General features: G+C 39.4%; 1 protein-coding gene across 3 annotated transcripts in view; it reads left to right on the forward strand.

Annotated features, from left to right (window-relative positions):
• The window catches only part of Fancl (FA complementation group L), a 76,362-nt gene that overhangs the window by 16,427 nt on the left and 47,177 nt on the right, over positions 1-12,758 (forward strand). Inside the window, exons 2-4 of one of the 3 annotated variants that reach the window (XM_029483513.1) lie at positions 1,825-1,837; positions 2,437-2,493; positions 6,600-6,700. In XM_029483513.1, the coding sequence (XP_029339373.1) occupies positions 1,832-1,837; positions 2,437-2,493; positions 6,600-6,700 (164 nt within the window). In that variant the 5' untranslated portion in view covers positions 1,825-1,831. Of the gene's footprint in view, positions 1-1,824; positions 1,838-2,379; positions 2,494-6,599; positions 6,701-12,758 lie in introns of all 3 variants that reach the window. The other 2 variants (XM_021177189.2, XM_029483514.1) reach the window with 2 other exon arrangements.

The raw sequence follows: 12,758 nt of genomic DNA on the forward strand, positions 1-12,758 counted from the left end.
CTCCCCTCCCCTCCCCTCTTCTCTTCTCTTCTCTTCTCTTCTTTTCTTTCTAGTTCCATTCCCAGATTCAGTTGAGAGTTATTATTTCTCTCTTAAACTATTATCAGTAAATGGAACCCAAGCAGTCAACTGTGGGGCAATGGGCTATGCACAGGCAGTCTGGTCTTCAGTCGAGCTGAGGTAGAATTCCCACCTACATGGGATGGAAGGTGTTCGCTCATGTCTCCTGGACCCCTGGCTCTTTTTGAAGTTACTGCCCCCACAGCCCCCACAGCCCCCACAGCCCCCACAAGAGAAGCATGTGGCTAGTAGTCACGTAGACAATGTCCCAAGCTTCTGACCTTCAGGCTAGACTCCACCCAGTTACCTAGCAACAGCAAGATAACACAGCTCACTGTAAGAGGGGCTGCTTGGCCCCTCCTCACTCTCTTAAACTTTTACTTTCCTTACTCTCCCTCTGACTCACACTCTCTCCTTGATCTCTCTCTCTCTAACCTCTTACTCTCTAGCCTTTCCTCATTCTCTCTCCCCCTTCCCTCCTCATGGCCATGGCTGGTCCCTCTCTTTCCACCTTCTCTCTTTCTCCCTGCCTTTCTATAATAAAGCTCTAAAACCATAGACTGTCTCTGTTCATCAAGGTCCACTCTGCTGGGATGATGGGATAGGCTTTCTCCTAACGAGCCATGCATAATCTCCCGTCAGATGGCCTTCCTGTGCTCCAGCCACAGACTGGATTAAGGACTCTCACCTGTGTGGGAACCTCTCTCCCTCTGCCCTCTCTTCTTGTATCTCCGGGGCCAAGAGTGTCGGTCCGGGGCCCCTGGTACTGGGGGCTGCCCCTTGTCCACCCCCCACTGTGTGGGGGTCAGTGGCTTCACACAACCAGAAGCCCACCTGAGGCCAAGTGGAAAGCGTCTGGCAGTCCTCCCATGCCCGCCTGCCCAGAGCACAGGAACTCTGGCTGGACACGGGCTCTCTCCCAACCCCCTCTCCCCCTACACCCTCAGCCCCACAATCAACAAAATTTTTATGAAAGTTAAATTGTCAGGTTTTGTGAACAGGTAAGCCTGGCCACAGTTGTGATGCTCTATCTGACAGCAGCACCTTAAGAGCCATAAGCAAAGGCCACACAGGCATGGGTGCATTTCAGTCAACATTGATTCTCAAAACAAGGTGCTGAGTTGGATGTAGCTGCTAGACTTTCAGTTGCAGGGTTTTGATACAAGTTGTTTGGTGTAGAATCAGCTATGGTATAAGATTTACTCTGTAGGCATATGGTCCACCAGAACCAGGTCATGGGAACGGTTTGCCTTCAAGTGCTGCACAGGTAGCTTAGGCTTTTAATTTTCTCTTCTGAAAACATGGAACAACTTTATGTTTAGTTGTGTTTAGAGTAGTGTGTGGCTAGTGAAATGCATCAAAATGTAAAAGAGAAGCAAATGCAGGCAGTTTCTGTTCAAGCCTTCTAAGATGTAACCATTTATTCTATAGTTATTTTAAGAATAAAATATTTTAGAACAGTGGAACACCAGCTCTCTGAAATTTTCATTCTGTTTTATAGGGCATATCCCTTTTTGCCATTTCATTATAATAGTTATTATTTTACTATTTGTTTCTCTTTTTGAATTAGGATGAGTTAGTTGTGAAGGGCTGGCATCCATGATCTTAAAGATCTAGAAGCAAAGTATATATTATTAATAAAAAATCTACTAAATCCAAGTTACAATTTTATATGTTATGTTTCTCTTTTCATTCGCATCTTTTTTCTGCCTCTCTCCTTTGCCTTTTAAAATAATGCTTTTCTACATTTGTTAAATCTTTCAGAGAAGAAATGGAGGTATGTATGTGCGCACTTTTAAAGGATGTCTTCTACGATTCACTACATTTCACGAAGATAGGGTAGTCCTGCCTAGTTGTATTCAACTTGATTGATACAAACTTGAGTTATAGGGAAGAACACTCGCCACTGAGAAATTGCTTTCCTCGATGGTCTGTAGGCAAGTGTGTGGGGCATTTTCCTGACTAGTGATTGCTTTTGCCCACTGTGGGTGATACCACCTCCGGCCATGTGGTCCTGGATGGTCTAAGAAAGCAAACTGAGAAAGAAGGCTATGGTAGCAAGACTGTAAGCAGTATTTCTATATGATCTCTGCTTTCAGCTCTTGCCTGGTGTTTCTAACCTTTAAGATGGACTCTAGCTATAAACTCAAACAAACCCTCTCCTCCTCACCTTTCTTGTGGTCAAGGTGTTTATCACAATAGAAATCAAAGACAGAAGTTTTAGTCACTCTTTCAAAATGAAGTCGGCAGAAATAGACATTATGACAAATGTTTCAGTAATTAATGGCTTTCAGATTTAGATGTCCACATACATTTCAGATTCAATGACTGGAACATCAATTTCATGAGTTATTATCTGAAAATGTTTTAATTTAGAGAATGAAGCACTCTCCTGATCTAATGAGTTTTATGATGGAATTGAAGATGATTTTGGTAAGAATTTTTTCTAACAATTATATCTAATAAGTCTTTATTGTTTCTGAAACTTTTCAAATGTTATTTATCTGTGTATTGATGGTTTTGTGTACACATTTGTCTATGTGGATGTGGACATAGTCAATTGTCAATTTTCTCAGTTGTGTTACACCTTATCATTGAGATGGTGTGTCTCACTGATACAATGATTGTTGACTCAGCTAACTTGGCCAACCATCGAGCCCCACAGATCTTCCTGCCTTTATCTCCCCAGACCTGGGTTATGGGTGGTGGACATTGAAGTCAGAATTCTTGCTTGCATGAAGGGGGCATACTTAATTAAATGGCATATAATATTAAGTAACTCTTTGTACAGATACAGAGTCCTGAAGGGCTTTTGCAACATAAAGAAAGTGAGGTAATTGCATTGAGTACCCTGATTCTATGACCTAACTTCAGCCTTTGTCAATCATCTTCCTTCCCTAATATTTTGGGAAGATATTGTAGTAGTTTAACTTCAGGAAAGCCTGGAGATTGTATTAACTCCTTTAAAAATATATCAGTTTATATATCTTTAGCTAAGTGCTTGCCTGTTTCAATTATTGAATATTGGGACTGACAAGATGGCTTTTAGGTACTGGCACTTGGTGTGCAACCTGGTGACTGAGTTCAGCTCCAGCACTCCCACAGTGATAAAGAGAGGAGCAACCCCGTGAAGTTGTCCTTTAAAGCTCACGTGTGTGCTGTAGTACATATGCTCCAAACACACACTATGAACACATATGGGAAGAAAAAGGCAATAATAGTGACTTTGAATATGTAATTATAGTCGCCATGGCCTTAGAGATAGCCTTACAGAACCTTTGCTCTTATGGGAGGGAAGAGTCTCGCTCTTGAACTTGGATGACTTGGATGCTGAGGTGAGCTTTAATTCATGCTGTCTCTTTTTCCTCTTGATCCTCTTTTTTTCATGTCCTTTAGTTGTTGGACATAACAAGTCATGTGCCCTGTGAGATTTCTCTCATTGCAAAGTGAGTATGTTAGCCATTCATAAAATCTTTCAACACCCTCTCCTAAGGGTCGAGCATCCATCACATCCAAACAAAAAACGGTTCACATCCCAAATGTTTTGAACACTGCCATGAAAACACAAATGGCAGGTGTCATAGAGTGAGACTTTGTGTCATGCAGAAAATTGCTAGTCATAGTTTAAAATTTCCTTTAAAATTCGTATAAGGAATAAAATATGAATATTATGCTTCAGTTCTGGTCTCACCTGAAAGATACCTTACTATGCACATGTAACTAATGTAAAATCTGAAAAAATAAAAAATAAAATCCTAAGCATTTCCCAAGCAATTTACGTAAAGGATAATGAGGGCTTGTTGTTGTTGTTTTGCTTTTTGTTTGTACTTTTCTTTGTAATCTGCAGGTTAGTACTCAGCATATTTCTTTTGATATGAGTACTTGGTGCTTTGTACTTCTTACTGTATTACTGTAGGGGTTGTACAAATGTCTGCTTAGTCTTCAGTTAGTGAGAGTTGGCCAGTAGGTTTAGATGCATCAGCAACAATTTCCTGTCAGCTTACCACCTAGGTGTTTTATCATCCCCTGCTGATCCTTCCCTGTCCAACATTTCACTGGCATTTTTAAAGGATTTGTTTCTCATTAAGTTGCGTTTTACATTTTGTGGTACAGGGGATAAAACCTCACAGCTTGTGTAATGTGTTGTCAAAGGACAGTACCACAAATGGCGAGGAAAAGAAAACAAAACAAAACTATCATTTAGATTTATTAACCAAAAATATGTGAATAAGAACCCTCAGCATTATTTAGTTACTATGAGGCAGAGCTTACACTAGAGCAACAAGATAGGTGCTTCTTTTCTTTAAAAAACAATTTTTATTATAATGAGTTAGTGCTGGCAACTACCACAGGGAACTGATATGTCTTTAAGGATCATTATTAACTCATGAGTTTTGTAAGTTTCATTAGCTTTAATCCATTACAGTCAATTTCTTTCTGATGCTGAAAGTATCCTATTTTTGGTCAATTCAAAATGCTTAATATTGCCTCCTGTGGTCTTTTAATATAACCTAACCTTCCTGCCTTGTGATGCCAGTCGCTCTAGACATACTTATTCATTCTATTCTAGAACTATAATCAGCCACTCTAATAAATCTGTAGGATTTATTTGTAGTAATAATAATCATTATTATCATGGGAAGTAGTGTCAGATACCATAGTCTACAAACTGCGTGTGGTACTTGTTGCTGTTTCTGCTTCTCATTCTTTTCAGCAGACAGAGCTAGGGAAGATAATCATGAGTTCATAGCAGTGTTTCCATTCTCATTATTGGTTTTTCTTTGCACTTATGCTTTTGACTCCTTAAAGTGTTGGTTTCTAATTACATTTACTGATTTGCCATTTGTTTATTTTGGTTATTATGCTGACTAATGTTTTGTCTCTGTGATAAGTACTTGAAAAAAACTTAGTGAAAGGAGCCTAGTTTTGCATCTACATTCAGAAGTTTCAGCTCATGGTCAACATGGATCCATAGCTTCTGGATTCCTGCTTGGTGTGGTAGAAGATTATGTTTGGGAGAAGAAAAGTGGCTTATGTTGTGGTGGATTAGAGGCAGAGAGACTGACATAAGGATCTGGACTAGACATGCCCTCCAAGGTCCTGCCACCTCAAGACCTACTTTCTGTAACCAGGCCTTACTTCCCAATGGCCCATAGAGCTCTGAACTTACTAGGGAATTGACCCATTCCAGAGCTCATAGTACTTTTCACTGGGGACCAAGCCTGAAGCACATGAGCTTTTGAGGCATGCTTCAGATCCAAACCACAACAGTTGTGTCTAACTTGTTACGCTTCTCTTATCTTTGTTTCTGTCAAAATGACAACACCAATATTGCTACTGACAACTGAAAGCATTTTGATATTTCTTATTTTGTAGTTCCTTTGGATGTTTTATAAAAGTGTAGGGTGGTATTTACTGGAAACTTAGTAGTTATGTCTTTCTTCCAAGGCTATTCTTGCGTCCTCATAGCAACTCTTTGAGCATACCGTAGATAAAAGGCTTAGGTGCAGAGTTACTTAGGATCAGCTTCTAAATTTACATTTTGACTTATGAATTTATAAACCCTAATAAAGATTATCAAACTTAGAAGCTACATTGATGAACACAAAATAGGAGCTTTAAATGAGTAAAGTAAAGAAACAATTGTTTCATATCCCCTTGATATTAGAAAAAAAATTAGGAAATTTTGTCCTGGCTATTGTTTAATATGCAAATATAAGAACCCAGGAACCAGAACAAGATTGTATCCTATTAAACTCTTAATATTACAACTAACTATTTAATTGTAAGTTATAGCTCTGATGGCCGTTTAATTTGTTAATTTAAACGAAAGTAATACCCTCTCACTTATCTTGGCTTAGAGACATCTATTGTACGTTTGGGCTGTGTTTCTGAATACAGGTGAGATCCTGTAGCCTGCCTTTCTTCAGAAATTGTAAACAAAATTGATGATTTCAATACTATTTAGACTCTTGTCCCTAAAGCTGTGGGGATGGTTAGTTTGTTTCTGAAACCGTGTTCTCATTGGCAGTGACAACCTTGCTCATGTGCGTTGCTCACATGAAGTTACTAGTTCTGGAACCGATTCAGAAAGCTTTGTAACTTTCTGTGGCACTTTTTAGTGATAGTCAGGCATGTGTGTTTTTAATTATTGAGAACAGAGACTATTTGAGAAGAACTCTCTTAAGTGTATTATTTTACTTCCACTGCTTTCAAACCAAACCAATGAGTCTAAGTTGTCTTAAGTAGGAAATGTTAGGCAGTATTTAACCTCTGTAAGACCTGTCTAAAACATGTGTTATTCTTTCTGGGACTTGTTTTTTAGTTTTCCTAGATTATTTCATGGTGACTCTGTCTGTGTGCCTGGTGTTCTCTACCATCTTTGAACACTACAACAGAATCGACCATCACCTGGGTTTTCTATAAAAAATAGTGAGCATTTCTGTTAGGTGATGAGAGTATTATGAACTTTGTTTTGTAGTTAGTTAATAACTCAGTTGTTAATTCCATAGCCAATTAAAATATGTTTCTTTCAACAGGAAGTTGCTTTAAAGAATAAACAAGAGTTGTGTGTACAACCACCTTCTTGCAGTTTCTGCAAAGACCTTCTTACTGAGATAGGAGCCATTGGTTGGGATAAGTATGTCCATTTAAAAATATATCTTAGAAATGCCTTTTTTTTCACATAGTGTGACTTAGTATATTTCTGGTTGTTGTAGGATGGTTTTGTAGCTGCTTTTAGTTGATAGAGAGGATCTGATGTTTTCTTTTAATGTTGAGTATTTGATCCTGGTTGTTGCTTGCTCTCAGTTATGGACAGAAGCATTGTGGAATATTAACCTGAAAAGCTACATGTGATTTGAAAGAATGGAATTTTATGCACACAGGAAGATTTATCTTAATAGGACTTTTCATTAGACACAGAACAGTGTTGTGACTATACCTGTGTCATGTTTAAAAGTAAAGCCCCGGGCTGGGCTATGCTCAGTGGGTCGAGTGTTTGCTGTGCAAGCATGGAACTGTAGAAGTGCTGAGTGGGTAAGTCAGTCCTCATGGAACACGTTGGTCAACTAAGCCAGCCTAATTGCTGACCGCTCTCCCTCAATAAGTAAGGTTGAGACCTATTGAAGAAAAAATATAGTATAAATATCTGAATTCCACATGCATGTGGATGCGCATACATATACCTACACACCATATATGTATATGTTCAGAAATATACTATTAATCAAATATAACTATGAATCAAAATGGAAATTGCAGTGGTTTTTAGTGTGTGTATGTAACTGTATTTGGCTGTTACTCAGTTTTTCTTTGCTAAATTTAAATAACCACATACATTTTAAATGTTTTTGTACTTTTCAACAGTAAGTCTTCATAAATAAGGTTTGGAAAAATTATCTTGCTTCTCTGAAGAAAATAATGAGTAAAGAAGCTTAGAAATAAGAAACTTAAAAGAGGGCTGGCACACACCTTTAATCCAAGCATTTGGAAGGCAGAAGCAGGTGGATCTCTGTGAATTTCAGGATAGCTTGGCTATAGAGAGAGACCCTGTTTTAAAACACCGGGGGTGGGGGGGGGAGAGGGAGGTGAAGAGGAGGAGAGGAGGAGAGGAGAGAAGGAGAGAGGGAAGGTGGGACGGAAGTGGGCAGAAGAGAAAATCATGAGATTCCGTAGGTGGAAATGTAACTTGTTAAAACTTCATTCATTGACCACTGAGAAAAAAGTATCTGGTAACCTCCCGGATTTTCAGTTGCTAAATTCAATTCTTAGTGTGGACATTTTACATATCATATTGTTATTAAGTCTATTATAAGCTTGAAGTAGTATCAGTGCAGATAAGCAGTTTAGATCTGTTTGTAACTGCTACCAGCTCTCCTTTCATGTTTATTTATTATCCAGCTTCAGGTTCTTTATTACTAGATAAATCCAAGGCTGACTCAGGGACCATTTGGAATGTGGAATTTTTCACTAGCAAGTTTTTTTGAAAGTATTTAAGACATTTCATTATTTTTATATGTGTTGCTTTCTCGGTGTTTTCTGAGTTGGCCTTTTGACCACTAATTTAAAGAAGCCAAACATCAAATAACATTTTAAGAGGAGTCCATCCTAAGTAGAAAACAATTTTTTTTTTTTGGTTTTTTGAGACAGGGTTTCTCTGTATAGCCCTGGCTGTCCTGGAACTCAGCCAAACAAGGTGTTCAAAGGAAACAAGGTCAAGGGGTAGACGGTTGGGTCCCACCCAGGCTGTTGTGGAGAAACAGGAGACCAAAAGGTGCAGAATCCACGGAGAAAAGGCCAGAGAATTTCAGCATCGGACTATCTAAAGAGATTTTACACCCTTTGTCAAGTGGCCCCTCTACATAGAGCAGCAGCAAAGGGCTGTCTCTTTAAGCTGCTCAAAATACTGTAAGGCCTGCCTTTAACCAGTTACCCCAGGTCCTGGACCTGCTAATAATTACCTAGCTGCTTAAGCTTGCCCATAAGCACAGGGCAGAGACAAAACACGAGACGCAAAGGCTGCTCGACTGTGCTGAGGTGAAAGCTGCTGGCAATGGAGTGTCCCACCTAAAAGACCACCTGACCATTGAGCAGGGGCTGCTGGTCTCTGCTGAGAAGAAAGCTGCTAGCAAAGGGGAAGTTTCACGTGAGAGACCACCTGTCTTTTGAGCAGGGGTCAGTACAGTCCAAGCAGGGATCAATACAGTCACCATCTTAGAGAACAAGAAGGCTCAGCTGGTGGTGACTGCCCACAACTTAGATCCCATTGATTTGGTGGTCTTGCCTGCCTTGTGTTGCAACATGGAGGTCCCCTACTGCATCCATTATTATCTCCTTGTACAAAGCTCAAGTCTAAGTGGATCAAGGAACTCCACATAAAACCAGAGACACTGAAATTTTTAGAGGAGAAAGTAGGGAAAAGCCTCGAAGATATGGGCACAGGGGAAAAATTCCTAAACAGAACAGCAGTGGCCTGTGCTGTAAGATCAAGAGTTGACAAATGGAACCTTGTAAAATTGCAAAGCTTCTGTAAGGCCAAAGATACTGTCAATAAGACAAAAAGGCCACCAAAAGATTGGGAAAGGATTTTTACCAATCCTAAATCTGATAGGGGACTAATATTTAATATATACAAAGAGCTCAAGAAACTGGACTCCAGAAATTTAAATAATTCCATTAAAAATGGGGTACAGAGCTAAACAAAGAATCCTCAAGTCAGGAATACCGAAGGGCTGAGAAGCACCTGAAGAAAATGTTCAACATCCTTAATCATCAGGGAAATGCAAATCAAAACAACCCTGAGATTCCACCCCTACTGCATCATCAAGGGAAAGTTGGGGTGGCTGATCCAGAGGAAGACTTGTACCACTATTATCTTCATACAGGTTAAGTTGGAGAAAGGGTGTTCTGGCTAAGCTGGTGGAAGTCTAGGACCAATTATAAAGACAGAGTCAATGAGATCTGCCCACTGGGGAGGCAATGTTCTGGTCAAATATATACTGCTAAGTTCTCTGCACAGAAATATGATTATGAACTAAAAATACTTCTTTTAATAAACTGACACCATAACCTGGGAGCTAACACGCATGCACACGCGCACACACACACACACACACACACTCATACACAAAGTGCTTCCCCAAATTATTTTCATATAAATTTGTTTTCAGCCGCAATCACAATGCAGTATACTTATTTCTATTAGAAGGCAGATTCTGGTGCTTTGCCCATGGGTGCAGCTTCTCACTGTGCTCCTTAGAAATCTGTCCTTAGAACAGTTTACTCTCTTACCCACAGCTCATTGTTTTCTGCTTTCAGCATTGGATCTGAGTGAAACATAAGGCTTTTGGTGTACTTCTGTGTAAAGATGGGTCAGCCATTATTTCAGGCATGAATTTTATTTAGACTTCTTGTTTTTTGTTTTGGATTTTTTGAGACAGGGTTTCTCTGTGTATCTCTGGCCGTCCTGGAACTCACTCTGTAGACCAGGCTGGTCTCGAATTCAGAAATCCGCCTGCTTCTGCTTCCCATGTGCTGGGATCAAAGACGTGCAGCACCACGCCCGGCTGTTCCTTTTGTTTGCTTGTTTTTTATATTTTGTTTTTTGTTTTAACTGCTTCTTAACTTCACTGTCTTCCAGGCTAATAGCAGCGGCATGTAGATGTGTACTTACAAGCCTTGACATTTATACATTGGTCTCTTGCCAAAAATTACAACTTCACACCCAACTGTTAGTAAAAGCATGATTGCAAGTAATAGTGTTTCAGAATAACTAGACTGTTGAAGTGTATATAATAGAATTATGGTTTCCAAATTGGATCTTAGAACTGAGAACCATTATTGTGGAGTCACTGATTTGCATTAAGGAATCTTAAGTGCAGCTGCTCTATGAGATGCAGGAAGTTATGTTGGGGGCCTTCCATTTTATGATACAATATTTTTGAGACATAATGAAAGATAATTTTTGTTTACATATATTAAAAGTTATACTCTCTGGATTATCTGCCCTTTTAATTAACTAGTAATATGAATTATTCATTAATTGGTTAAACTCCGTCAACAATGGCTAGGAGAAGCTTAGTGTCAGATTTTTGGTCCATTTTAGAGTCATTTTGGGTAATTTATATTTATGTACACTAGTAATATTACTTTACCTTTTCTTTCTCATTTTCGTTTTTCCAAACTACCACAAATTCTTTATGGGTAATATTAGAAATACGTGTATTTAGTAGTGTGTCATCTTGGCAGCCACGCATTCTTACATTCACATTGATCTGTAGCCATGGAAACTGATAGATGTGTGGACAAGTCCAGCTGTCCTCATCCTGGACCTCTTTACTATTCACTATGACTCTATAGTATCTACTAACTTTTCCTTCTTAAAACTCCTTACCACTGATGCACATTTTTCATTTTATTTTCTTTCAACTCAGTGTGTTTTAACAGGGCTGCTGCTGCAACTAACACCACCACCACCTGCTCCTCCTCCTCCTCTTCCTCCTCTTCCTCTCCTCTTCTTCCTCTCCTTCAACTCCTCCTCTTCCTCTTCCTCCTCCCTCCCTCCCTCCTTTCCTCCCTCTCTCCCCCCCCTTTTTTTTTTTTTGCCTCTATCCCCTCTTCTTTCTCTTTTGTTTTCTTGTTGTAAATCCTTAGTTTTACAGGACTTGGCAGTGATGTTTTAGCTTTATCATTTCAAACCACCCAACCTCTGCTAACCTTCAAAACCACTTAGGAGACAGTTTATTTGTTTTTTTTTTTTTTTTAATTTTCTCATCATTTTTAAAAAATTTATTTATTTATTTAGTTTTTTACACTCCATATTTTATTCCCCCCACCCTCTGACTGTTCTACATCCTACACCTCCTCTCCATCCCCCCTGTCTTCATGTGGATGTCCCCAATCCCCACCCCACCTGACCTCTAAACTCCCTGGGACCTCTAGTCTCTTGAGGGTTAGGTGCATCATCTCTGAATGAACACAGACCCAGAAGTCCTCTACTGTATGTGTGTTGGAGGCCTCATATCAGCTGGTGTATGTCTGTTTGGTGTCCAGAGTTTGAGAGATTTTGGAGGTCCAGATTAATTGAGACTTCTGGCCCTTCTACAGGGTCACCCTTCTCCTCAGCTTCTTTCACCCTTCTCCAATTCAACCACAGGGGTCAGCTGCTTCTGTCCATTTTAACCACAGTTATTCTCTAAGCACTAGGCTTTATTTCTATATATGTCAATTATGTGAGCTAGAATACATCTTGACTTTTTTGGTGTATATTTTCTAGTCAGATTTACTTGATAATTAAGTTTATTTAATTTCCAACAATCCTTATTTCTAATTCCTCTCTACCCTTCCTGCCCCTGTCCACCTCCGTCTCTTCCTCTCCCCTTTTTTTCTTTTTTTGCATAGAGCAGTTTATTGTTTTTGTTATCTACAGTTAAGGATAAGTAGTTACCAGTTAGCAAATGTGCTCAGTTCTCTGAGCACATTTATTATTTATCAGTTATCAGTTATCAGTTATTATCAGTTCCCGATATCTAGCACATCAGTACACACTTCTGTACACAGCCCTGTGTGTGTGCCCATGTCTAGCACATTAGTACACAGTCCTCTGTGTGTGCCTGATATCTAGCACATCGGTACACACTCCTGTACACCGTCCTGTGTGTGCCCGATTTCTAGCACATCAGTACACACTCCTGTACACCGTCCTGTGTGTGCCCGATTTCTAGCACATCAGTACACATTCCTGTACACAGTGCTGTATGTGCCAGATATCTAACACATTGCATCCTTACTTTCACACATTGCTTTTTAACTGAAATTACCCATTTGGAATCTCTTGAAACCCCATGTTTCATGAAATCAGTACAAAAGGTACAAAAAGAATGCAATGCTGTTAATTTCCTTGAGTATACGTAAGGTAAGTCTAACCCTAAACTAACCCCCACCTAGAGACTTTATGAATAAGTAAAGTTATAATTTTACTGATTTGTTTCCTACTCATAGACTCTTACCTTTATGGCCCAGTGGTCCCATACTCCAAGAAATCTCTGTTTTTCCTTCCATGCAGCTCTAGATTTTCTCATTTACTTTAGAGCGTTTGTTTTTGCTGCTTGACTTAATGATTTATAAAAAGCAAAGTACAGGACTTTATATTTGGTTCTGTTGTTATTCCTTGTTGCCTTGAACGCAGTCTTTGCTCC

This window comes from Mus caroli, chromosome 11 (genome assembly GCF_900094665.2).
Source record: "Mus caroli chromosome 11, CAROLI_EIJ_v1.1, whole genome shotgun sequence".
Lineage (NCBI taxonomy): Eukaryota > Metazoa > Chordata > Mammalia > Rodentia > Muridae > Mus > Mus caroli.